The sequence below is a fragment of the Ctenopharyngodon idella genome, chromosome 15 (genome assembly GCF_019924925.1).
Source record: "Ctenopharyngodon idella isolate HZGC_01 chromosome 15, HZGC01, whole genome shotgun sequence".
Classification (NCBI taxonomy): Eukaryota; Metazoa; Chordata; class Actinopteri; order Cypriniformes; family Xenocyprididae; genus Ctenopharyngodon; species Ctenopharyngodon idella.
Genome location: NC_067234.1, coordinates 16,982,524 through 17,009,187, shown reverse-complemented (window position 1 = coordinate 17,009,187; position 26,664 = coordinate 16,982,524). Strand labels below are relative to the sequence as shown.

The 26,664-nt window shown below is 39.3% G+C and overlaps 1 protein-coding gene and 1 long non-coding RNA gene across 23 annotated transcripts in view; one reads left to right on the top strand and one right to left on the bottom strand.

The window, feature by feature from the left end:
- Positions 1 to 11,884, top strand: part of LOC127495076 (uncharacterized) — a 53,964-nt gene extending 42,080 nt beyond the window's left edge. The window contains exons 2-3 of the long non-coding RNA XR_007925048.1: positions 10,668 to 11,179; positions 11,634 to 11,884. This is a non-coding gene — a long non-coding RNA (uncharacterized LOC127495076). The remainder of the gene's footprint in view (positions 1 to 10,667; positions 11,180 to 11,633) is intronic.
- LOC127495045 (galectin-9-like) overlaps positions 1 to 26,664 on the bottom strand; it is a 64,253-nt gene extending 37,589 nt beyond the window's left edge. For 4 of the 22 annotated variants that reach the window (XM_051861452.1, XM_051861451.1, XM_051861450.1 and 1 more), the window contains exons 1-4: positions 26,452 to 26,664; positions 25,841 to 25,929; positions 20,793 to 20,997; positions 20,516 to 20,635 (exon numbers count right to left, since the gene is read on the bottom strand). In XM_051861452.1, the coding sequence (XP_051717412.1) occupies positions 20,516 to 20,635; positions 20,793 to 20,997; positions 25,841 to 25,929; positions 26,452 to 26,487 (450 nt within the window). In that variant the 5' untranslated portion in view covers positions 26,488 to 26,664. Of the gene's footprint in view, positions 1 to 14,639; positions 15,550 to 15,644; positions 15,802 to 15,889; positions 15,979 to 17,385; positions 17,416 to 18,022; positions 18,053 to 18,153; positions 18,184 to 18,311; positions 18,342 to 20,515; positions 20,636 to 20,792; positions 20,998 to 25,840; positions 25,930 to 26,451 lie in introns of those variants that run through there. The other 18 variants (XM_051861444.1, XM_051861440.1, XM_051861438.1 and 15 more) reach the window with 9 other exon arrangements.

Here is a 26,664-nt window from a genome sequence, read left to right as displayed (position 1 = left end):
GTTTCTCTGTGTATTTATGCCATGTGTCTGTTCAGTTCGGTTGTCCATTATCGTTGCACTATACCTGATTGTTTTGTTCATGTTTCTTAAGTGTTTTGTTTGTAGTTTTGTGTTAATAAATCTTTATACTGCTGTTACCACTTGTTATATTACATGTAATATGTTTCTTTGTACTTCATTTTGTTCACTTTATCTTTTTAAACAAGGTCTACTAATAAATATTTGAAGACTATTTATAAGTGAATGAGATTGCAGTAATCATCTGGGCTCAGTTGTTCAAAAACTTTAATCTGGATCACAATAATCTGGGTTTTCGGAAATCCCATGTTTTGCTATTTAAGATCAGGTAACCCATCTTGCTTTTGTGCCATTTTTTCAAAGCAACAGTGGATTGGATCACCCTGATCCAGATATTAACTTTTTCAGACACACCTTAACCAGCTAATCAAGGTCTAATTAGGCATACATTAGGCATACTAACTTCCAGGCAGGTGTGTTGAGGCAAGTTGTAGCTTAAAGGAGCACTCCACTTTTTTTGAAAATAGGCTCATTTTCCAACTCCCCCAGAGTTAAACAGTTGAGTTTTTTTCGAATCCATTCAGCCGATCTCCAGGTCTGGCGGTACCACTTTTAGCATAGCTTAGCATAGTTCATTGAATCTGATTAGACCGTTAGCATCTCGCTCAAAAATGACCAAAGAGTTTTGATATTTTTCCTATTTAAAACTTGACTCTTCTGTAGTTACATCGTGTACTAAGACTGACGGAAAATGAAAAGTTGCGATTTTCTAGGCCGATATGGCTAGGGACTATACTGTCATTCCGGCGTAATAATCAAGGAACTTTGCTGCTGTACCATGGGTGCAGCAGGTGCAATGATATTACGCAGCGCCTGTGACCCCTGCTTGCACAGGGAGCGTGCCTTGCAACCATGGAGACATTTGTGAGAGACGCTGCGCAATATCATTGCGCCTGCTGCACCCATGGTACGGCAGCAAAGTTCATTTTCCATCAGACTTAGTACACGATGTAACTACAGAAAAGTTTTAAGTAGGAAAAATATCGAAACTCTTTGGTCATTTTTGAGCGAGATGCTAACGGTCTAATCAGATTCAATGAACTATGCTAAGCTATGCTAAAAGTGGTACCGCCAGACCCGGAGATTGGCTGAATGGATTCGAAAACGGTAAAACCGTTTAACTCTAGGGGAGTCGGAAAATGAGCCTATTTTCAAAAAAAGTGGAGTGTTCCTTTAACTCTACAGGACAGTGGCCCTCCAGGACAGAGTTTGGAGAGCCCTGCCCTACAGGTGTGTGCTTTCTTTAAGGCTCTCAGTTTACAATCATCAGCTGTAAGGGATTGTCAAATTCCCATTGTCTCCGTTAGTTACCTTGGTTATCGTTTATTTTATTAGTTCACTGTGTATTTAAGCCCTTTGTTTTGTTCAGTTCATGGTCTGTTATCGTCAGTACTGAGGTTGTTTTGTTTGTGTTCCTACGACTCAAGAGTGTTTTATGAAGATTTGAGTTTTGTTTTAATAAAGAACTGCTGTGCATAGATCCGTTCATCTCACCTTTTTATTTCTGTTTGCAACCAAGCGTGACACCAGTAAACCCCATGTACAAAATGATGGAAGACAACTTCAAGGTCTCTCCACAATATCACAATTTAAGCTACTAGCTATATAAAGATAGAATAGTCAGCATGGAGTCACTTTAAGTTTTAATTTGAAGAGACAGAAAACAGCACAATAAAACAACACAAACATCCAATTTAATTCCAATTTCTTTTAAACAGATCCCTTGTGGAAACTATGGAAGCCCATTTCCGCCACATTATAAAAAAATAAAATAAAGAACGCCTTGAATAAATCACAATTATGACATATAAAGTGAAAATTATGGCATACTTATAATAATACTCATAATAATTATGAGACAAAAATATTGACAAAGTAGAATTTTTTAATGTCATTTTGACTTTCTATTTCATAATTATGGCTTAGTACATTCTGTCATCAGATGTCATAATGGTCTATCCATAATGAATGTGGAGTAGACAATGTGCACGCCACAACAAAATGAGCCACTTAAAGTAAATTTAAGAAATAAATGAGAAGCATTGTGGAAAAACTAACATCACAATAGCAGACATTCGTATTGGGACAGGATTAGTTTTAGATGAACTGTGAGTTGAAAAATGTCTAGGTTACGTATGTAACCCTCGTTCCCTGAAGGAGGGAACAGAGACATTATGTCAGAACAGTACTGACGAATGGGGGGTCTCACCCCAATTCGAGTGGTAACAAAACGAGCCAATGGTACGCTGAGTACCTTGGTCTGCGGAATTTGCATCGCGATCTCCGCCCCGCTCTGTGGGTATATAAGGAGCAGCATGAGCAGGTCCTGCCTAGTGGCCCGAAGAGGCGAGTATACGGGAGGACACGGGCTCTACACGGAGATTATAGAATTTCGCAAATGTGTTAGGTGTCACCCAGCCCACAGCTCTACAAATGTCTGTTAGTGAGGCGCCATGCGCCAGCGCCCAAGAGGAAGCAACACTCCTGGTTGAGTGAGCTCTCACCCCTAGGGGGAATGACAGGTCTTGAGCCTTTTAAGCCAAGACAATAGCATCCACTGTCCAGTGGGATAACCTCTGCTTGGAGACAGCCTTTCACTTCTGCTGGCTTCCGTAAAAGGCAAAGAGCTGGTCTGAGGTAGAGATTTGATGGGTGCGTGTGGGCGCGGGCGGTGAGACTACTCGTATGTGGGTTGCGGGAGAATCAAATGATTCGCGGGACTCCAGCAAAATAGAAATATCTAAACATAAAATATCTAAAAACTAATAAATTGTTATTCATATATTGCAAAAAAGCAACAAGAACAACTGCGAGATTCTATTTATAACACGTGTTTGCAGTGTTGAGCAATGTAGCCAATCACAGATATATCTGTTGATTTCTGAGACACAATGGAGACGCAACACAATCAGATGTTTATGTTAGAATCCTCTCACCACTCATAACGCCGGAGTTTTTATGCAGTGCTGAAATTTGCGAGCTCACAAATCCTATCATTATAACACATGAAGTGTAAACATTATGAAAGGTTCATTGTTCATATATTCATTGTTATAACAGCTTTGTGAGATCGCGATGAACTGAGATGTCAGCTTTTTGCGCGCATTCTGCCATACCAAACCATGCACACCGCAGCTTGCTTTTCAGTTAAAACTAATTGTGGTTTGTGAATGTTGATCCTTTAATAACAAATATTTTATCGGAAGGGTTTATGCTGGGATGTTGGGGCGACACATAACTTAATATTTCATGGATGTACGGACAAAAATCTATATAAGTACTTTTATGCAGGATTTTGTGGGCAGGAGCGGGACAAAACATGAATGTTGTGGGTGGGAGCGGGACAATATAACATTTTTTTTGCGGGAGCAGGACAGAATCCTGGCATGGTACTGAAAAATCTGTCCCGCACAGGTCTCTAGTCTGAGGTCCTGAAGCACTGAGTTCTGTTTACGTAAGTGCGGAGAACACGTACTGGACAGAGCAGAGCCAGGGCTGGGTCTGCCTCCTCCAAGGGCAGCGCTTGCAAGTTCACCACCTGATCTCTAAAGAGAGTGGTGGGAACTTTGGGCACGTATCCAGGCCGGGGTCTCAAGATAACGAGAGAGTTGGCAGGACCGAATTCCAGGCACACTTCGTCAACTGAAAATGCCTGCAGGTCCCTGACCCTCTTAACCGAGGCCAAAGCCATCAGGAGCACAGTTTTTAAAGATGAAAATTTTAGCTTAACTGAGAGCAAAGGCTCGAAGGGAGCTTTCTGCAGAGGATAACACAACTGTGAGGTCCCAAGAGGGAACTTGTTGAGGGTGAAGCGGATTGAGCCTCCTGGCCCCTCTCAGGAACCTGATGATCAGGTTGTGCTTCCCAAGAGACTTACCGTCGACAGGATTGTGGTGAGACGCAATGGCAACCACATAGACCTTCAGGGTGGAAGGAGACAGCCTTCATTCCAACCCTTCTTGAAGGAAGTAGAGCACCGACCCGATCAGGCATTTCCAGGGGTCTTCCTGACGAGAAGAACACCAAGTGACAAAGAGGTTCCACCTTAAAACGTAGGCCTGCCTGGTAGACGAGGATCTAGCCGAAGTGATGGTAGCTACCACCTGAGGTGGCAAGGTACCTAAACCTTCCGTGTCCCATCCAGGACCCACACATGCAACCTGCCCCCCTGCCCCCCTGCCCCCAAAAGATCGGGACACAGGTGCCAAAGGGTGCCCCCTCTCTGAGAAAGGAGGTCCTTCCTCAGAGGAATTGGCCAGGGAAGGGCTGTTGCAAGGAGTACAAGTTCGGAGAATCAGGTCTGGCCAGGCCAATAGGGCGCAACCATGAGGACCTGCTCTTTATCCTCCCTGATCTTGCACAATGTCTATGGGAGAAGACTTACTGGGGGAAATGCCTACTTGCGTAGGCCCCTCGGCCAGCTGTGTGCCAGAGCATCCGTGCCGAGGGTGCCCTCGGTTAGGGAGTAAAACAACTGGCAGTGGGAAGTGTCTGGAGAGGCAAACAGTTCGACCTAAGTGTCTCCGAAGCGTTCCCAAATTAGCTGAAGCGGTGCAGAGCAAGCCGTACTGCTAGCAACTCGAGGCAATTGACATGCCACTGAAGTCGGGGTCCTGTCCAGGATTCTGACGCAGCATGTCCGTTGCACATGGCACCCCAGCCTGTGGCAGAGGCGTCTGTTGAGACAACAACATGCCTGGAAACATAGAAATGAGAGGTCCAACCACGGGGTGAAGATTTGGCGGCAGGCCAAAGTGATGGTCATTCGGTGCATGCCGTGTTGCCATGCCCATCTTAGGACGAGGCCATGAAGCCAGTGCTGAAGCGGTCTCATAAACCCGAGCGGTATGACAGCCGCTGCGGAAGCCATATGCCCCGGGAGCCTCTGAAATAGTTTCAGTGGAACCGCAATGGCAGCCACATAGACCTTCAGGGTGGAATGAGACAGGAATCCTGTGTGGCACAACACTTCGTTTCTTTGTGTCTCAACATATAGTGGAATGAATTTGAACTTTGCCTTACTCTTCAATAATTCTTTAAATAACATTAGGTTATGAAAATATAGTGCTCAAGGTACACATGAGCGGCACTGAATACAAACTTCCAACCAGACGTGCCTGACTAGTTTTCTTCTGTTTGTTTGTCAGTCACTTCTGTCAGCTTTTTACACATACTTAACCAAAAAACAGCATTGTTGCAAAACAATATTCTATTCTATCTGGCCCAGCTAAAAATCTTTTATGTTCTGAGAATGTTTTCAGCGGCATTCTGTTCTTAGAATGTTATGCTAAAAGGTAGGTTAACATTCTCTAATACATTCTATAAATGTTTAGTGATAACATTGTTAGAACATTATCTCCTAACATTCTCATAAAGTTTTTAGCAGGAAGCTTCCCACTGAGCACTGGATGTGGACTCAAATGTTGCTCAGATGTCAAAATTCGGTTGAAAGTGAAAACCCAACCTTTGTTTAATGTCAAGATCCAGCGTCTTTAAATAACTTCAAAAATTGCACTTGGATGGATGCACATTTTTGGGCTTCAAAATCTCATCCTCTATTCACTGCCATTATAAAGCTAAGCTAGGAAGCTGGACATTATTTAATATAACTCCAATTGTATTCATCTGAAAGAAGAAAGTCAAACAAGATGACAGCAGAGAGGAGGAGACCACACATTCCAATGAAGATATAATGTATATTATGTATATTATACAGTATGATGACAGGGAGTTGATAAAACAAAACAGGCTTGATCCTCAAGGTATTGTTTTTGTAACTGACATTGTAAGAAATTTCTAACTGCACAAATTAAAGTATTAATGCCATTTTTTGGCAACTGGAAAAATGCAGCAGCGATCCAGTGATGACTCATCAGTGCACAGTAAGCAGGGATATTTGTTTTTAATGACACTACAAGTTTGCTTAAACCATCAAAAAAATGAGTAAAATATTTGATATATATATATGTTAAATATGAGGGAAGAACAAAACACTAAACTTGGTTAAGTTTTTTAAATGACAAAATTATTTGGCAAAAAAAAAAGGCACTACAGCTACAGATTTTATTTTACTATGCAAAAAAAGAAAAAAAAATGCTCACAGGAAAAAACATACATTGACTACAACATAATCAGTTATTAACATTTCATTTGTTCTCTCTTGTTTTTACATGTGTTCATAATTTCTTTGTATGACAGCCTGGCCAAAAATGATGTCCGCACAATTTGGCACGTTTCATTGCCTTATCACAAATTAAAAAAATTGATTGAAAGCATAACTACACAATATGCTCACAAAATCTTTAACACATTTTTATTAATATTTGTATAAAGGGTGAACATCAATTTCCTGTCCTTCCATAGACTGCCTTTCCAACTTACGCTTCAACATGATTGCTTTGTATGCTGAAAAGATTTAATTTAGGCTTTTATTAACATATAGTTTAATTTAGGCTTTTATTCAAATATAAATATTCATTAATGCACACATCAGTTATGGTAAAAGGAAGCTCAAGCATGCTTGCTTGATGTGCAAGAACCAGTGGGGTTTATTCTCGTGTGTTGCGCAGCACGTTTGAGTTTCTGGAAGAGGTTTGTTCTCGCGCGTCAAGCAAGTTCAGTCTAGCTTATGTTTATGTTCGCTGATCAGTGTTTATATGTGAATAAAATCAGTTCATCATATAAAGTGACCGTGTCTCTTCTTCTTGTTTTAAATTACTTTGTTTCGTTATTATTGCTTGTTGTTGTTATCTGTTGACGCTGTACAAGCAGAATATGGCAGTTGGTTGGTGTTGTATTTGTCCCGCTCCTCCTCCACTCTGATTGGACAGCTGGCTAAAAAGTGACAGTGGTGAGCGCAGCGTTTTACTCAAAGTTGAACATTCTTCAACTCGAGGCGACCGGTAAAAAAAAAACAGAGTGCTCAGCGTTTGAGCATGAAAAAGACGCTCAGTGGCTTGTTACACTCCTGGCATTTAAAAAACACGGCGCTCCCATTGAAAACAATTGAAAAAGTACACTAGCCGCAGGAAAAAAATGCTTTGGTGGAAACACGGCCTAATGGGAGTTGGAAATGCATTTGCCGAATAAATTCTGACGTAGGGAACATTAAACCCACATGACTAATCGGCTGTTTCCACTGATTGTGTTTTATTTAATGTTGGTTACTAAGTTACCAATACCACAGTCATCTGATTGAACAACTTGAAGGGCATTTGTGTGTGTTTTTTTTTTTTTTTTTTTGCAAACTTTGAAAAGATTCACTTTACGTTTGGATGGAAACCCAGTGAGAACATGATGTGTGGCTTGAAAGCGCCATGGCTTGTCAGCAGGGGCGCCGCTAGCAATTTTGGGCCCTATGAAAGAATATGAGGTTGGGGCCCCTACCACACCCATTCCACACCAAACAAACAAGTCAACCTAGCTATCCAAAATCTTTGTCTGCAATTTAATAATAATGACCTATTGTGTTTGCTATTGCTTTTGACCACTAGGTATCAGTATTTAGTCAGAGACCTCCCATGGCTGTAGCTAGCACTAGCAGATGATTTATTATGCAAATGGAAATGTAATAGAAAAATACAGTAGCCTACAGTAATCAAATATTCATATTCATACATTCTTAAAACCAACTGTTTAGTCAAAAATTCAAGAAGGTCCATATTTTAAAGCTCTTTCTAACTTGTACTCGGCCTTAAAAGTAACATAGTTCTTGTAATTGTTAACTATAGCATTTGTTACAATAAGGATATAATTACAGGTAAGACAATTTTTTCTTTCTTTCTTTTTATAGCATTTGTTATAAAAAATCAACAGTTAGAAACTATAGCTACAACATGCCACAGTTGTAATATAAATCTTTAGTGAAAAATCTATTCCTTTAATATCTATTATAAATTCTACAACTAGTCAAAATTTGCCACAATAAATACAATAGAATAAATTCTAGTAAATGTGGTCATCATGAGAAGTTTAAAAAGCTTGCAGGATGATGTTTTCCCCTCCTCTCATCAGTCATTTTAGTGGCTGTTTTACATCATGTTCGACTTTCTCCGTAGCGTTTTACTATCCTCAATAGAATTCAAATGGGTTGCACATTTTATCATCAGCGTCGCATAGGAAGGGCTCATGCAAATATGAACACTTTTGGAGCGCGTTGGTGAACACGCTTACGGTGAACACGCTTACGGTGATTCGCGCGCCACTCATGCAAAATTAGACAACTGGGCTTCAGTCACAGTCATATTATGCAGACAATTGATCCGTTCAGTTCGTACAGCTTATAAAAGCTCCGAACGCGCGATACAATTAATTAATCATCTGATTCTACATTTCGGTGTGTGGGCGCTCAGAGTACCAGCTACATGTGAGAAGTGCCGGTGCGCGAGAAGCACTTCGAGCACCGACTGTTACTACTAATAAAACCGATCTCTGGGGGCCCCAAAAGTGCGTGGGCCCTTAGAATCGTCCTAACTCCCCTTAGCGGCGCCCCTGCTTGTCAGACAAAGTAACTATAAGGGGGCCAGGTCTTTGCGAAGGGTCAACTGAGTGCCAGTCACAGAGCCAGTCAAGTTTATTTGGCGATTTAAAACATTAATATTGTAATAACTGGCAGTTCTTTAGTAGAGCGTGGGGCTAACCGGAGCTATACTAAGCTAGTATACTTGTACTATGCTAATTACTAGTACGAGCACTCGTGTCCCATACACTGCATGACCATGAGTGTCTCTATAGGCAGAACAAAACAGCAGGAGGCAGTACTGTCTTTTCTCCACTTTATTCTGAACACAGAATAAAAACTACACAGGCAAGGCCAGATTGCCAAGTCCTTCCCGTACACATCTCTCTCCATGACGGTGAGAGCCACACTTTTTATATAACCAGGTGGTAAATGAACCAAACCCACCCAAACTAACTTAAACAAACACACATAACTTTGCTAAAGCAAAAACCCAACCATCTTGCTTAAATAACGCATAAATCAACTCAAAACAAACAAATACCCATAATGCAACCAGCTGCTGGTGTTGAATGCCGGGTCATTACAATAGCCTCCAAGAGGGTTAGTGTCCCCACAACCCTAGTCCCCCACAACAAAATCCAACAAATGTCCTGGCCGACATCGAACACGCTTCGGCCTCCCTGGTGTTCTACCCCAGCACCAGGCTCAGCCCTGAGTCCGTCATTGTCCGTTTCGGCACTGGGAGTGGATTCTGGGGAGCCTCTCGGGCTCCCACCATTCTCTTGCTCTGGGGCCAGCGGGTGGTACGGTGCCAACCGATCCTTATGTAGCACCACCCGTCGACCCCGTCCAGGCATTCGGACCCGGAAGACTACCTCAGAAATGTTGTCCAGAATCTCCCCGGGTCCCTGCCAATGATGAGTCAGTTTGGGTGACAACCCCCGCTTCCTCTGGGGGCAGAACACCCACACTCTTATCTCCTGGCCCAAGGGTAGGCCCGTGAGCCCGAGTGTCATATGCCCACTTCTGGCGGGCTCCAGCATCCTCTAGAGCATCCCTGGCCAGTTGATGAACCGTGCTCAGGCGCTCCTTCAATCGCCTGAAGTACTCCAGTTCAAGTCCACCAACAATCTCCGGCTCAGGGGGTGACCCGAACACCAAGTCCACCGTGTCGGAGGCGCCCCGACTAGGTACTGCTGCAACGGCGCCTGAGAGCGTTGGCTGGGTCCCTTCTGCTCCGTGCAAACATCGCAGCAGTGAACGTGCAGCTCTGCATCCTGCTGACATCCAGGCCAGTAGAACCGCTGCCGCAGCCGCCGCACTGTCTTCGAGTTTCCGAAGTGACCGGCTCCAGCTGCCCCATGAACCCAATGGAGGACCTCAGTCCGCAAAGCGTGGGGAACCAGGAGTTGCAGACGGTCGATTCCCCTGCCCGGGGCCTGCCACCGCCTGTAGATCACGCCATCGTGGAGCTCCAGGCTGCCCCACTGAATAAAGCGTCTTGATCTCAGACCCCTGGGAAGACACGGCTGGCCAGTCTGGACGTGCTTGAGCCTCCAGCCAGCCCCTCACCTCCGCCAGCACTCGATCGTTCACCTGCTGTTGCCTCAACTGCTCAGTGGTAAATGGCTCCCCATCTCCACCGCTGTCACCCGGCCTTACTGCTGCCGATGAGGGCCCCATACCTCTTTCTTTCTTGCACTAGTGTGACACTGAAGACTGGAGTAATGATGCTGACAATTCAGTTTTGATCACAGAAATAAATTATATTTTAAAGCATATTAAAATAGAAAACCATAATTTTAAATTGTAATAATATTTCACAATATTATTGTTTTTTCTGTATTTATTATGAAATAAATGCAGCCTTAATGAGCATAAGAGACTTCCTTCAAAAACATTAAGAATAGTAATGTTTCCAAACTTTTGACCGGTAGTGTATGCTTGCAAAAAATGCTAATGTTGTGTAAACTGCAGCTCAGAATGATGTTGCATTCTGGTGTAATAGAGATAAGATGAAATGTGTAGAAGTTGTGAAAGTTGAAGTTCATGAACTGATTAACCAACCTGAAAGTTTAACAAGAAGGCACATGAGGATGAAAAGAGTGTGTTGCAACCTCAAGTGGAGGTGAGCCAGATGAAGACTTCAGTGAAGAAGAGGAAGAGTGCTAGAAGAAGACGACAGCATAGGCGACAAAGGAAGGACATCCGGCTTAGTAAGCAAGAGATACAGAGACTGATACGCCTACAGCAGGAAGATTGGATCATAGGCATTGATCAACTGATGAGTAATATGAAGTTGGAATGTCCCAAAAATTAGTATAAAAGTTTGAGGAGTAAAAGGCCTCCTCAGATGCTGCCTGCATTAAGCGTAGAAGGACATCTGATACCCTAATGAGGGGCGCTTAACAGCATCTCCAATATTGCTGGGTAAAGCTAGGATATAGAGCTTTTTAGCTTAAGTTGATTTAAGTTTTATTTTGCATTAACTGTTTTGTATTGTAATCAATAAAAGAGAGATTTTATTGTTGCATTTGCCTTCCGTGAGACTTTACTTATAACTACAAACTGAGCCTCGACAAAGAACAACCACAAGGTAGTCTTCTACGTCATTCCTGAAGAACTTCAACCTGCTGGCGGGTGAGTATCTTATGGTTTAGACTAGATTTGACTTTCCTAATCCTAGGGTGTACTATAAATGGTCACACTGACAAACAATTTGTATGTCATTTAAGAAAACAGAAAATAGTGTATAAAAATACAGCCAAACAGAGCATGGGAAACGAAAGTGGGCTGCCTAAACAAAACCTGCATGGGCCCAAACAGGCTGGCCCACACTGGGCCATCATGGGCTTAATGTGGGCAGTTCGCTAGTGTGGACTGCTCATAGAGAGCCCGCGGTGAGTCCAAAGCTGTGGCCTCGCCTGGACAAGCCCACACTGGGCCTGTTTAGGTTTGGTGTGGGCTGGCCCTAGCCCACTGTGCCCGCAAAAAGCCAGCATGGGGTTCTGTCTGGCCACTCTACCATACAGGCCTGATTGGTGGAGTGCTGCAGAGATGGTTGTTCTTCTGGAAGGTTCTCCTCTGTTCACAGAGAAACGCTGGAGCTCTGTCAGAGTGACTCACCTCCCTGACTAAGGCCCTTCTCCCCCGATCACTCAGTTTGGCTGGGCGACCCGCTCTAGGAAGAGTCCTGGTGGTTCCAAACTTCTTCCAAGGATGATCAGTGGAAACAGGAGCACCTGAGCTCAATTTTGAGTGTCATGGCAAAAGCTGTGAATACTTATGTACATGTGATTTTTTTCATTTTTTATTTTTAATAAATTTGCAAAGATTTCAAACAAACTTCTTTCACGTTGTCATTATGGGGTATTGTTTGTAGAATTTTGAGGAAAATAATGAATTTAATCCCTTTTGGAATAAGGCTGTAACATAACAAATTGTGGAAATATATGACCAGAGCATGCAGCCACAAACAGGGCATTGGTGGATATCTAAAGGATACAGTGGAATATCTGTTTCTGAATAGATAGAAATTTCCTAAACACATCGTCTGCCAAACAGCTAAAATGCAAACCAAGGCATTTAGTCCAGAGACAAATTATGGAACCTTAAATATAACAGTAGACCCGAGAACCATGAAAATAAGATTCAGTCTAAAACTCTTAAAAGAGCCGTCTTGAATGTTCTGAAAAGGACTACAAATTGTCATCTCAGTAAACAATATTTAGTTTATTGGATTTCGGGAATCTTCTTAGTTTTGGTTTGGAGAGCATTTGCAAAATAAAGCCTTGAAGAGTTTGTGCATGACAAGTATAAGAATGTTCTCCTAATGTTCTCGTAACATTAAATTTCAGGAACATGTCTGTAACCAATAAGCTGCAATGTTGCATCAATAATCAGTCTAAATCTGTAAGATTGATTTCATCCATTACGTGTTAGATTATCTGGATCATTCATCTATCCCTGCACTGAAAATTGTCCAGATCTTATGTTTCCAAGAGTTTAGAGGAGTTTAGAGGAGACGGCTCTTTTTCTCCACCATTTTTCCATTTTAACTTTTATCTGATCCTTACAGTTCTTTTAGGCAGCAAACTCAATACATTCATCGTGATCCTTATTTTGCACATTTCATTAAACCTACAGCTGCACTGCACTAATTTCAGTGATTGTTGTCAAACCAAAACCTCTCTTTAACATTCTGCAAACTTTGTCTGCGAACTACAATTAGAAAACATATAAGGCTGTCACATAAAAATGTTCTGGGAACGTTTGTTAAATAAATAATAATAATAAAAATAAAAAAAACGTTCCTATTTGCAGCTGCTTTGCATATTCTATTGCCTATTTGTACAACTAAAACGAGTGGGTTTATTTTAAACATGGTCCTCTGTCATTTTAGTCTGTTAGTTTGTTATAGTGCCACGGCATAATATTGAAGAATGCATTTAAAAAATTTGGATGCGCTTCAAAAACGATTTCGAAATCCAAACACAGGTGTTCAGTGGAGACGTTTTTGGAGCGTATTCAAGTTGAAACAGGACTTGTTTTAACTCCCTCGTTCTTCAATATAATATACTCTTTAGGAACTCTAGGGGGGCGCGAGCACCTGTTAATTCAGAAGTGAAAGTGAAATTCTCCAGTGAAACAGCTTTAAATGTGAGATTTTACTAGCAAATCTTTAGTTATCCACTAGAGGGGGCAATATTCTCCCAGCTAATCATTGGCTATGGTTAAAGCAGGTTTGGCGCAACTGGATTAGAGCAAAACCAGTAAAAACAAGACTGTGGCTTGTAAAAATCAAGAATAATATAGATGATAAGAATTAAGGTTAAACAAATGAAAAAAAAATAAAAACAAGCCCAGCTGTCAGTAAGTCAGTAAGCTGTTTATATATTTAATGTTTCAGTTTTTAATACCCTGTCTACACCTGACGCAAGCGGCGCGATGCAACATGCAAAATCCCCGACAGTAAACTGATGCTTCGTTCTGTTTCTGACATACTTCAAAACTCCTGCGTTACTTTTGACACAAAGAACAAATTGATCTGCAGAGGTCACTTTGTTGTATCCTCAAGCTGGCGGTTGCGTCGGGTTTTGCACACTAAATGCAGCATATTAAAGGATTGGTTCACTTTCAAATGAAAATTAGCCCAAGCTTTACTCACCCTCAAGCCATCCTAGGTGTATATGACTTTATTCTTTCTGATGAACACAATCTGAGATATTTTAATAAATATCCTGAATCATCCGAGCTTTATAATGGCAGTGAACGAGTATGAGCTGAAGAAAGTGCTTCCATCCACATCCATCCATCATAAACGTACTCCACACGGCTCCAGGGGTTAATAAAGGCCTTCTGAAGTGAAGTGATGCATTTGTGTAAAAAAATATCCATATTTAACAAGTTATGAAGTCAAATATCTAGCTTCCGCCAGACTGCCTTCCGTATTCAACGTACGAAGAAAGTGTAAAACTCTTGCAGTTCAAAAAGAAGCTTACGCTACGTCCTACGCCTTTCCTATTCAACTTATGGAAAAAGTGTAACTGACGTGACGAAAGTAAACACTTTCTTCGTAACTTGAAACAGAAGGCGTGGAGGAGTTGAATACGTGTGGAGTACATGTTTATGATGGATGGATGTGGATGGAAACACTTTCTTTCACTCATACTCGTTCACTGCCATTATAAAGCTCGGATGCGTCAGGATATTTATTAAAATATCTCCGAAACTGTTTGTCAGAAAGAAGAAAGTCATGTCCTAAAAGGTTGAAAACCACTGCATCACATGGATGTGCTCTCGCGCTCATAATGCACTCAACATTTGTCATTAAAATAAAAGTGAACTAAATAAAACCCTTCATCATCTCACAAAACAGAAACTCCCGGACTATTATTTACTATTCGATGTGTAGATTTTTCATACTCATAATAATTAGCAAATTAACTGAGAAAAAGAAAATAACTGCCTAGAACTATTGGTAGTTCTACACTTGTACAAATGAATATAAAATGTGACTGTAGCCTACATCTGTGGTAGTTAAATTAAAACAGGCCTATAAATAAATATATAAACAAAATATGGACGACAAGAAAACATATTTGAAAAACAACTTTGTTTTTAATCATGAAAATAGTGGTTGATAGATATTAAAGTTCACAGTAAAAGGCCAAAGTGATCATCTTATGGATCTCTACTGCCACCTTGAGTTAAATGTAGATATAATGTTAACAGAGACAGGACACATATTTGTATTTATTACATCCTGTTTGATTAAAAACTTCATTAACTTCATTTTTAAGCATTTTGACATTACAAAATGTGGCCCCACAATTCAATTTTGGCCACGCATTAGCCACATATAAGCCAAAGCAAGCTACATAGGGCCTACATCTTTAGAAAGAGCCAGGGTGAATATACCTGGACAATTTAAGTAATAAATCACAATTAACAAAAAGAAGTTTAGGCTACTTAATAATAATAAAAAGCTTGTTAATGGGGAAACACTAACAACGCTATTTTGAATAAATATAAAAAAGGTTAGGATGAATTTTTGATGGATACATTAAGTATACTCATATATAATCTGCTGTTTATCTGTGGTTTATTAGTAGTTTATTATTTTAAACATGCAGTAAGAGCGATGAAAGTTTCTATAGAGACAGGCAATTACTGTATAAGTCTTCTATATAGCCTACATAACATGCATAATACAGAAGAAATAATAAAAAAAAAAACATTTTATATTTATTCAAAATAGCAAAGTCACAGTGCTGTTCACAGCTGCAATACTCCTCTTAAACATTTAGCAATGCTTTCTCTTGTCTTGTCTTGATTTATGATCTAAATGGCACAGGTCCCTGTTAGGCCTGCACTAAAGTCAGCTGCAGATCTCCGCTAACCTCCAAAATATCAATGTCGCTCAGGTTTGTGTAGCGATGTTTGTACGTGTGTACTTGTTTGCCATTGACAAACACATTGTAATGGTGGGGATTGCAAGAGATGGTGACCTGCAACACACATACAAAACTCGTGAGTAAAATGAAAGCTCTTAACACTAACAGCAATAATATAACAAAATCCTCAAGGATGTAAGTTTGCCTACCTGAAATGGTTGTCCTCTTTGAAACGGCATGCCTCCAGACCGTTCCTCCGATCCCCACCTCTCCATCTGATTGGTGTTGCGCACAACCACATTCTCATCGAAACGAGGATTGTAGTGAAATGCGATCCCACTTCTGTAGCGCAGGTTAAACGCTATTCTGAAGCAGGAAGGAAGATCAGAGGACTTATAATATCTTACAATAATAATATTATTAAAATAACGGTCTGTGCCATCAGATGTCTAACCTCTGAGCATTATGGTTGACCACTCCGTGGATGACAATGTTTTTTCCAGCGTGAAGTCCACCATTGATGACAGATTTGTATGGGACGGTCTAAATGTGGGTCAAAATAAAGAGATGTGTATAGGTGTAAAATAGCATAGAACATTAACTAGAATTAAAGGGTTAGTTCACCCAAAAATGAAAACTGTCATGTCACCCGTAAGACCTTCGTTCATCTTCGGAACACAAATTAAGATATTTTTGATGAAATCCAAGAGGCTATATGACTCGTCCATAGACAGCAATATAAACAAAACTTTCAAGATCCAGAAAGGTACTAAAGACATCGTTAAAATAGTCCATGTGACTGCAGTGGTTCAACCTTAATGTTATGAAGAGACGAGAATACTTTTTGTGCAAAAAAACAAAATAAAAATAACGACTTTATTCAACAATCTCTTCTCTTCTGTGTCATTCTCATACGTTGTTTACGTCCAGCGCTTCCAGGTTCTACATCAGAACGACTCATTATTGTCCGGCTCCTGCTTCAGCATCACACGCATGCGTCGTGCTGATCACGTGATCAGCTTTGGCCAATACTGAGTCGGCATTCGGACGTGAACACAGAAGCCTTCACTGTACTTACTGCGTCACCTTTGTAAGGATAATGACAGGGAAGAGAGATTGCTGAATAAAGTCCTTATTTTTGTTTTGTTTTTGCGCACAAGTATTCTCAGTGCTCCATAAAATTAAGGTTGAACCACTGCAGTCACGTGACTGTTTTAACGATGTCTTTAGTACCTTTCTGGACCTTGAAAGTGTTGATTTCATCAAAAATATCTTAATTCGTGTTCTGATGAATGAAGGTCTTACGGGTGTGAAATGACATGAGGGTGAGTAATTAATGACTGAATTTTCATTTTTGGGTGAACTAACCCTTTAATCTTCAGAAGAGAAGTGAATTGTGTGGCTTTCTTGTGAGAAGTGAATCAAACAGATGCTCTCCATGTTCAGGTGCACGCGCTTCAGAGTTAATCACAAACTTTGGATTAAACCTGAGTTGACAGAGGATGTTTATAGAGCGTTGTGAGCCCGTTGAGCCTGATCTAAACCAGGTTGGATTTGATTTGTCAACTCCAAACCTACTCTGAAACTCAGAGTTTGTACAACTAGCTTCATGCAACAGGCCTCAGAGCCTCTGCTCTGCTTTTAAAGAACAACAACAACAAACGTTTGATCTGGAGATTTTCTACTCTTTCAGAAGAGGCGCAATAGCGACCCCTACTGTATAACAGTGAAAACACAGAAAGAACTGTTAGCTTGGCAGATAGCCGCAAAACAAAACACTTTTTATGAATTAAAAAATATTTAAGTTCAAAACACTGAAAACAGAGATCTTCTTTTTGATGTGAAATTCAGAAAAATGTGAGAATTTGATGGCAAGTTGTTGTTTTTTTTATTGTTTTTTTTTTGTTGTTTTTTGAGGTGAAAGCCAAATGAGGTGAGAGCTGATCTTACATAAGCTGGTGCAGATGGGTATGCAGGAAACTGTGGGGAGATAAAAAGTGTTTTATTAGTATCATTTCCCTATACAGGACAACCCAAACAAAAAACAAAAACAAAAAACATGTGATCTCATATTTCATCGCTTGATCAAAACAGCACCTTAGTGAGCACTAACAACACAGATCATCGATACGACTTAAAATAAATAAAAACTATTCATTGTTATTATTCATTATTATCAGAATCACAAATACAAGCACTGCAAACTCCAGATAAATCTTGAAAATTATGTTTTAGAAATGCTAACATGGTCAATTAACAGAAACACGAACTATCATTAAGCAGAGGTGATTTAGATACAATCTCTTTCTGGAGCCAAAGTTTACAGATTAACCCTAACACATGCCACATCAAATGTGGAAAAACAAGTTTATTGTCTTTCTAGTAGTTTTTTTCAGTAGCAGTTTTCTTTTAACCTTTCATTTATATTCTGTTGCAGGTCTTATAATGGTTATAAAATCATTTTGTGGTTTTGTAGAGCATCAAATGAACCATTAAAGACACACCGATATAACCCTCAAAAGCAAGAAACTTTGAACTCTACTGACCACCATAAAGTTGTCACATGACATATTTCATGACCACTTACCGCAGATCCTGGAGGTGCAGCATACTGAGGCTGTAAATGAGAGGAACGATAGTTTATGACAGGAAGACTAAAGTATTGTCTTTCTTACTGACTTTGATGTATAAATACGTGTTTAAACATTTTCCTCCCACCTGAAATCCTACTTGTGGTTGTACATAACCCTGGAAAGATAATATGCAAAGTGCATTTAATGGTTAACGCAAAGCTATGTTTGTGTTTTATCTACATGGGGACAATACAGTATTCTCTGAGCTTCTGTGTTTCACAGGTACAGGGTTATAGTACTTACTGGAAAGGCTGGTTGTGGGGGTAAATAAGGCTGCAAAGAAAAAAAAAATTTTTATTTGCAATATTACTTTAACATGTATGTTCTGTTTTAGTTTAGTTTTCTCTCTGTTCCCATTTGCCTGTTCATATTAGTTCCCTTTTGATTGCTATGATTAATCATTGATTAATAGATTCTGTTCACCTGTGTTCGTCTAGTTCCTTTTGTTTGATCCTTGTATTTAAGAGTTTCCCTAGTTCATTTGTCCATTATTGTCGATGCATATGTGGTTGCATTTGAGTTATTATTCTAGTGAGCTACAGCAATCTTATTCTGGATTGATTAAAGTTTATCTTGATTTTCCATTCCTTTGTCGTCCGCGTTTCTCTCCAACACCAACGCGTTACAATTACAAAGTGACAACTACTGGCCTGGCATAAAACAGCATAATACAGCGTTTTTACCTGGACACTGAGCTTTTGTACAGTTTGTGCTTTCTGTTTAATAATCATTTGAAACTTAGCGAATTGGCAGCTCCAGTAGTAATGAAAAGATTTATCTTGAACTGTGTCATGGAAACTAGCATGTATAAACCTTAATTAAAGGGGTCATGAACTGTGTTGTTTCCTGGGGTGCACTTATAATGTTAGTATGCTTTTTACAAAAAATTGTCAATTTAGAAATAAAAGGCATTTTTCCTACCCTGATTTTAGTCCTCTGATTTAAACGCTTAAGGGGCGTGTCTGCTGTGAGACTTCAGTGTAAACGCCCACTGCTGTGATTGGCTAACATCTTTACAATATGAAATAGCTATGCATTACTCTCTTGAAAACTTTAACACATTTGTATTATTACAGCTCTCAAGGTTAACTAATCGTAAAAAGTGTTGAATAAAGCATTACACTTAAATCTATGGCATTATTGAGTGCATGATCTCATCATTGCAACTCAATTTCTGCACACTAACGAATGCTTTCATCATAACTAACAGTGCAACTTGATGTAACTAAGATTTGTTGAATAAAACGGGAGTTTTGGGGCGAGTCCAGAACTCAGTCACTGATAAACTGTTTGATTGACAGCTCCAGCGATTGTAAAGGGAGCGTTCTTTGATCGCTTTCTATAATTTAATCACCGTTTAAATAACAGATTATTTTCATCCTACTAAGAGAAACAACATGAAGTTGAGCGTTTAGTCACTGGTTTGATTTACTGACACATAGAGCATCTGACTGTACATGAATCATTAATATCAGATCAGGCATTAGAATTAACATGTTGCTGCATTACTGTCGAGTCCATATCGTAAAAGTCTGTTTGCAAAGCCTGCGCCGAAATGTGATTGATTTACCAAAGAATCCACATTGAAATACCAAATACAAATAAATAAAGCTTAACTGAGACATTCACATTGTTGAAAAAAAACATTTTCCTAGCATTAGGATCCTTTGAAAGGTAATGTTATTTTAGTCCTGTATCGCTCTTCTCTCCTCATCTCACTAATACCTCAGTGGGCGGAGCTAACATTGTAATGATGAAGTAGGCGCTGATTTCTTGTGCAGAGGTGGCTTTTCACCTATCTATGACATTCCAAGATCAGTCGTTTGCCGGGCCTGGTGTCAATAAAAGCTTTTATTGTCTAATAAAGAAGTTTTCAGTTCTGAAACTTACAGGATATTCTTACAGTACGATGACCACTTATATATCAAAAGCTCAAGGAAAAGTTGATTTCTCAATTCATGACCCCTTTAAACAATTTAATAATCAATTCATTCATTCAGCGCGCGACTCTCACAGTGCTTTATGGGTATTCTCTAGTCTAGCTGTTGAGTGTACATTGGTGTACACTCATTATTGTGGTGCATTGTGGGATTGAACGAGATGCTGAAACATTTTTTGTTATTATTATCAGTTGAAAACAGCTGTGCTGATTTGATTACAAAGTTAAAATATAAAATCTTTTGTAACATATAAATGTCTTTATTGTCAATTTAATGCATCCTTGCTGAATAAAAGTATTAATTTCTTTTAAAATGACTCTTACTAACCGTCCCTAAACTATATCTATAGTTTATTTTTTCCGTTAATGTGATGACCTACATTTGTGGTCACGCCATTGCAAATCACAATGATGCCAGTTAAAAGTAATTGCAAAAATGGCTCAGAAAAGGGAAGTTAGTTCAGGGTAAGTTCTGCAATGGCAGCGTGGGATTTTCTTTTGTTCTCACCGCTGGATTCTGGAATGCAACAGAATTCAGCTCCACCATCCCCTCCACTGAGATAGTGTCCACCCGAGTGAAGGGAATACGGTGTTTATAGTCCACGAAGTGTCTCCCATTAGTAGATATCTAGAGAGAACCATCATGAAAGTCATAAAGGAAAGGAGGTGAAATGCCTCTCTAATAATTAATAATTTATCATTCTGCTAATTAAAAATGAAAGAAAGATGACATGAGGACTAATGCTATTCAGAAACTGCAAATCTGAGAGTGAATGATAGTGTACCTTGTATTTGTCGTGGGCGACAAGGATCTGGAGGGTGAATGTTTGGCCTTGAGGGAAGGGAGATTCATACTTGCGTTCCTCTGAGCCCCAGTTCCTGTTCTGGTAGGTGTTGTTCACTACATACCCAGTGCTCTCCCAGCGAGGGTTAAAGTGCAGAGCAACATCAGCATCGGAATGAGAACCACACTGAAGGTTCACATGAAATCTGCAGGACACCGAACAAAAACGAGGATTGAGAGAAACTGGGGAGATAAGAGCTTTAACAAGGAAAGTGTGATCATAAATTGTTTGCAAAGACTTTATTGTATCATCTTAAAGTTCTAAAATAGCTTCAAGGCAGATGTGTCAAACACCGCTCCTGGAGGGCCACCGTCCTGCAGAGTGTAGCTCCAACCAGCTCCAAAACACCTGCGTGGAAGTTTCTAGTAATCATGAAGACCTTGATTAGCTGGTTTAGATGTGTTTAACTAGGGTTGGAGCTAAACTCTGTTGCAGGACAGTGAATTTGACATCCCTTCTTCAAGGAAATGACACCAGGGGCCAAGTGCATAACCTTAGCCATTAGGTTAAACTAGTTTGACCAACTAACAGTTAGCTAAGAGGTAATCAATCTTACTTTTCTGAATCAAATTAGACTGATGTACCTTTTTATGCAACTGACTTTAAAAAGTTAGGACCAGTCTTGAAGAAAAAATAAATCAATGACTACATTTTAAGACTAGTCTAAGCAGTTTATGCAACCAGCCACTGTGCACTTTTGCAGTGTAAGTTAAACAACAACAACAAAAAATATATATATAAATTTGTCAGCATATTGCTTTGCTTGCATAACACTCTTCTCATCATTTCCACACATCATGTTAATTGTCTGTGGTTGTGTCACAATCCTGGTTTTGTGTTTTGTAAGGACTTTTATGTTGATGGTTATTCCTAATCCCCATTATTTCTGTGTTCACTTCCTGTGTTTGGTTCCTGTTTTGCCTTGTATCAGAGATCATATTATTATGGGGAGATGAGAGGGTCTGTATCTCTTACCATTACCATCATTAGTTCCCATGACACTAATCACCAACACCTGTCCCTCAGCCCCTTGTTAACCTGTCTATTTAAACCTCTGTGCTTCATTTGTTGTTTGTCGGTCGTTGCTCCTGTATGTGTGTTCCTGCCGTTTCTCTCCTGCCTGCTCTCTGTGGATTACTCTTGTTTTTGGATTATCTGTGTTTGTTTTCGTTATGCATTTGGATTCTCGCTCTGCCTTGTCCCTGCTCACACGTCACAGCGGTTGCCTCTAAAATTAAATTAAACTTAAAGGGGACCTATAATGCGCATTTCACAAGATGTAATAAAAGTCTCTGGTGTCTCCAGAATGTGTCTGAAGTTTGAGCTCAAAATACCCCACAGATCATTTATTATAGCTTGTCAAATTTGCCCCTATTTGGGTGTGAGCCAAAACACGGCGTTTTTGTGTGTGTCCCTTTAAATGCAAATGAGCTGCTGCTCCCGCCCCCTTTTCAGAAGAGGGCGGAGCTTTAACAGCTCACGCTTCGGTTGCTCAACAACAACAAAGCTGGAGAATCTCACGCAGCCAAAATGAAGATTGTCATAAAGAACATTTGTTTTTCCACCTCCAATGTGAGGTAAGTTGTCGTTTTTACTTGCTTTACCCGAGACAACAGAGTAGACTTTAAATTATATGCATGAATGCTGAAATTACTAGATTTTCGCATCAATACATGTTCATTTTAATGCGAACAACATGCTGTCGCTTTAATTCAGCGTGGTGCAGCACAGCAAAAATAGACTCGGTGCGGAAACAATCGCTGCTGTATACGCACCGCAACTGGAATGCACTGCCGGACCGCATCCGTGTGCAGTGTGAATGCTCTAATCCGTTAACATAGGCACGGAAAATACGCACTGCAGACGGAGTATGTGTGAAACGGGCGTTACATTGTTCAAACCGGAGTCGACACTGATGGAGAGACTCAGGAAGAAGTTACAACTTTTAGACGTTTCTGAATGGTTAGTGGATACATTTATGTAGTTGCTGTGGAGTTGATTCAACTCATGAACTAGCATGTGCCGTCATGTTCATCTTTTGTGCAAATCCAGCGTTGAATTGACCCTCGTTTGTGAAGCAGTCCGGTGTAAAATGACGGCAACAACTCTTCCTCTTCTCTAAAGCAGCCCAACATGGCCCCGCCCCCTTTGTTGCGTGTTCTCGGGTGCAGGATTTATGTAAATTTTAGGCTTAGTGATGTCACCAACCTAAGAAGAAGCTCGTTGTAGTCCCTACCAGCTGTTTGTTGTAGTCCTTAAACAGAGAATTCAGTAACACTTTACAATACTGGTGCACTAATATGCATTAATTCATCCTTAACTAATGTACAGATAATCATGTGTTAATGTATGACTCATGAAGAACTAAACCATTAATTAATGATTACTGCATCAGCAAGTAATAAAGAGTCTATATGATTAATAGATTAAGTAATATATGAATTGTTATTAATTAAATGTGTCATAATGTATTAATTCCTTAATAACATATTTTATGGTCCCACTTTATATTAAGTGGCCTTAACAACTACGAACTTACATGGCAAATTAAGCATTTGATACAATGCACTAACTCTGTAACTACATGTATTTACATTGTACTTACATTTAAAGTACCGGCATGATCTATCTGTAGTTACAGTAGTGTATTTGTAAGTGTCATTTGTACAGTAGTGTCATTTGTAAGTACACGTTTGTAAGTACACACCATAATTGCAATATTGTAACTACAGTTTTATGTTTTTACACGTGTAAAGCATTATTGTTCATTACTTAAATATGAGTATGAGGGTGGATACTTATTATTCAGACTATTTCATAGTCAAGCTATGGATGGAACAGATGTTTGCAAAATACACCAGAATACACCAATGTATATTCAGTCGTCTCGTTTAGCACATTATGGCTCCCCAGGATTCACTAAGTTTGATTTTATTTTATTGTGCAACTCGCATACTGTAAAAGACAACGTGCAAATACCAAGGAGTTAACAAATGAAACCTTATTGTAAAGTGTTACCAGAAAAGGGTCTGGAACATGTGTTGATACCCAGGAACTAATGTGTACTTCCACTGAAAATACACAAAAACTGACCACTTAAAATAAAGTGTGGAATATGTGTTGTAAGTGAAATTTTGTGTGACCTTTTTTTTTTTTTTTTTAAGACAATTTTTCTCAAAATTAAAGTAGTCAAATTTTGTTGTGTTGTAAAATTTTCAAAAATAGATTATTCCTGTTCACCTGAAATTTTTCAGTACAAAAAAAAAAAAAAAAAAAAAAAAAAAAAAAAAAGATTCTTAACTGCACATGTTGTTTTTATTTGCATGGACCTGCATTATTAACAAGTTTAAATAAGAATACCATAATTTTATTCTTCATGTAATACAATTTTGTGTATTTTCAGTGTTAGTGCACATTAGTTCCTAGGGTATCAACACAAATATATTGTTCATTGTTAGTTCGTGTTACCTAATGCATTAACTATAATGCTAACAAATGAGACCTTGTAAGGTGTGTAAACCCTTTTTCTAAGATGGTATTTGCATGTTGTCTTTTACAGTATGCGAGTTGCACAATAAAATAAAATCAAACTTAGTGAATCCTGGGGAGCCATAATGTGCTAAACGAGACGACTGAATATACATTGGTGTATTCTGGTGTATTTTGCAAACATTTGTTCCATCCATAGCTTGACTATGAAATAGTCTGAATAATAAGTATCCACCCTCATACTCATATTTAAGCACACTGCGGTAGGCATGAACAATAATGCTTTACACGTGTAAAAACATAAAACTGCAAAAAAAAAAAAAAAAAAAAAATTCACAGAAACTGCAGAGTAGTGTACTTACATTACAAATGTAAGTACACTACTGTAAGTACAGATAGATCATGCCGGTACTTTAAATGTAAGTACAATGTAAATACATGTAGTTACAGAGTTAGTGCATTGTATCAAATGCTTAATTTGCCATGTAAGTTCGTAGTTGTTAAGGCCACTTAATATAAAGTGGGACTGGGACAACAGCTGTCTACACTGGACATGACAGACCATTGCAAGTCCATTTGTCCTTCATAACAGAAGTGACGTTGTGTGTTGTGTCATGCCCCATCCAGTGTAGCATCACTATCTCTGATTGTAATGGGTTTTATTCTCTTTGTCTGGTCTTGACACGGTGTTACGAAATAGCAGTGCCCGGCCACATGTTCTCAGTGTTCCGCCTTTGAATCCTTGACCTCAAGCTTAACCTGACACATTCCTGTGCCATGAACAACAAGGTTCAGGATGCAGCAGTTCATCTGGTACAGTTGTAGATGGTTGGAAATTGAAATCCATGGCTTAGTGTAGATGCCAAAAGCATAATGACATATTACTCAACAATTAGGTAATAGTCATGTGCCTCAACAAGTAAAGTCATAACATAATGATACATCTGCAAATCATTAGTTAATGATTAATTTAAGCAGACAACTGGAAGTTGAAGCACATGGCTTCAAACCATTGTGGTAACTTACACTATTAGTTAATAAAACATGTTATTAAGGAAGGAATACATCATGAAACATTTAATTAATAACAATTCATATATTACTTAATCTATTATTCATATAGACTCTTTATTAGTTGCTGATGCAGTAATCATTAATGGTTTAGTCCTTCATGAGTCATACATAAACACATGATTATCTGCATGAATTAATGCATATTAGTATTCTTGCACCGAGAATTCTTTAAAAGAAAATATCTCCCTTTGCATTGAACTTTGAGCGTCGTAACTTTGCAGATGTAGTTTATGCTCAAACAGCAACATTACACACTAACTAAAGTTAAAAAAGTGAAATCATGATCAACCTGCACTACAAAACAATAAAGAATTGAGACAGACACATATGCTTTATGTATGTAATATCTATAATAAAACTTTGCTACAGGCTGGGAATAAGCTCTTTCAAGTCCTTGAAATCTACCATTAAACATTTTTCCTCACCTGTTAGCCCCTGGTAAAACCCGTCCACTTAAGATAATACTCTTCCCGTCCTGCAAGCCTCCTTGGATTGGACCACTGAATGGGACTCTCTGTGTCGATGTAAATAGTAATAGCACAGGTAAGTAGGCAGTTACTCACGTACCCTGTCTGGATATGCCCTGATGAGCTAATATTCATTAGTGTAAGAATCAGTTAAAAAAAAAGAAACCGCATGTTCCGTATTAGAAAAAGGAAGTAATCTGGACGCAAAAGTGCACGGACCCCTTGTGACAACATGCCCCGCTATTGCTAAACTGAACCGTTTTCCTGTGCAACAACGGTGAAAATGTTAAATTATATATTTACCAGCCAAAATTTTAAAGCGTATGTGTATACATCAATTGACTTACAAAAACAAAAACGAAAAAAGAAAGAAGAAGAAGTAAACCCCAGCCTAAGACCTATAGTAAAAAAAAGTGTTACAATTTGCCCCGGTCTCTTTTGTTGCATAGCGTTCGCAGCCAAAATGTTTTTGTGCATGAAAAATAACAGTAAATTGAAATAGTGTTATAACTCAAAAAAAGAGAAGTAAGAAATGCAAATTTGATTATTTTCCATAACTAGTCACTTACCGGGTTATAAAATGGCTGTTGTTGATAGAAAGCCATCCTGCCAGTTCTTATTTTCCTGCAACTGTAATGTGTCGTCTAGACTGATAGACAGAGCTTTGAGAAAACTCACTATACACCAGCGATTTAAGAACCACCTACAGATATCCGGTTTCCAACGAAAAACACGTCAGGTTTCGCTTTCTATATCCAGAACTTAGGTCAGATTCAAGGACA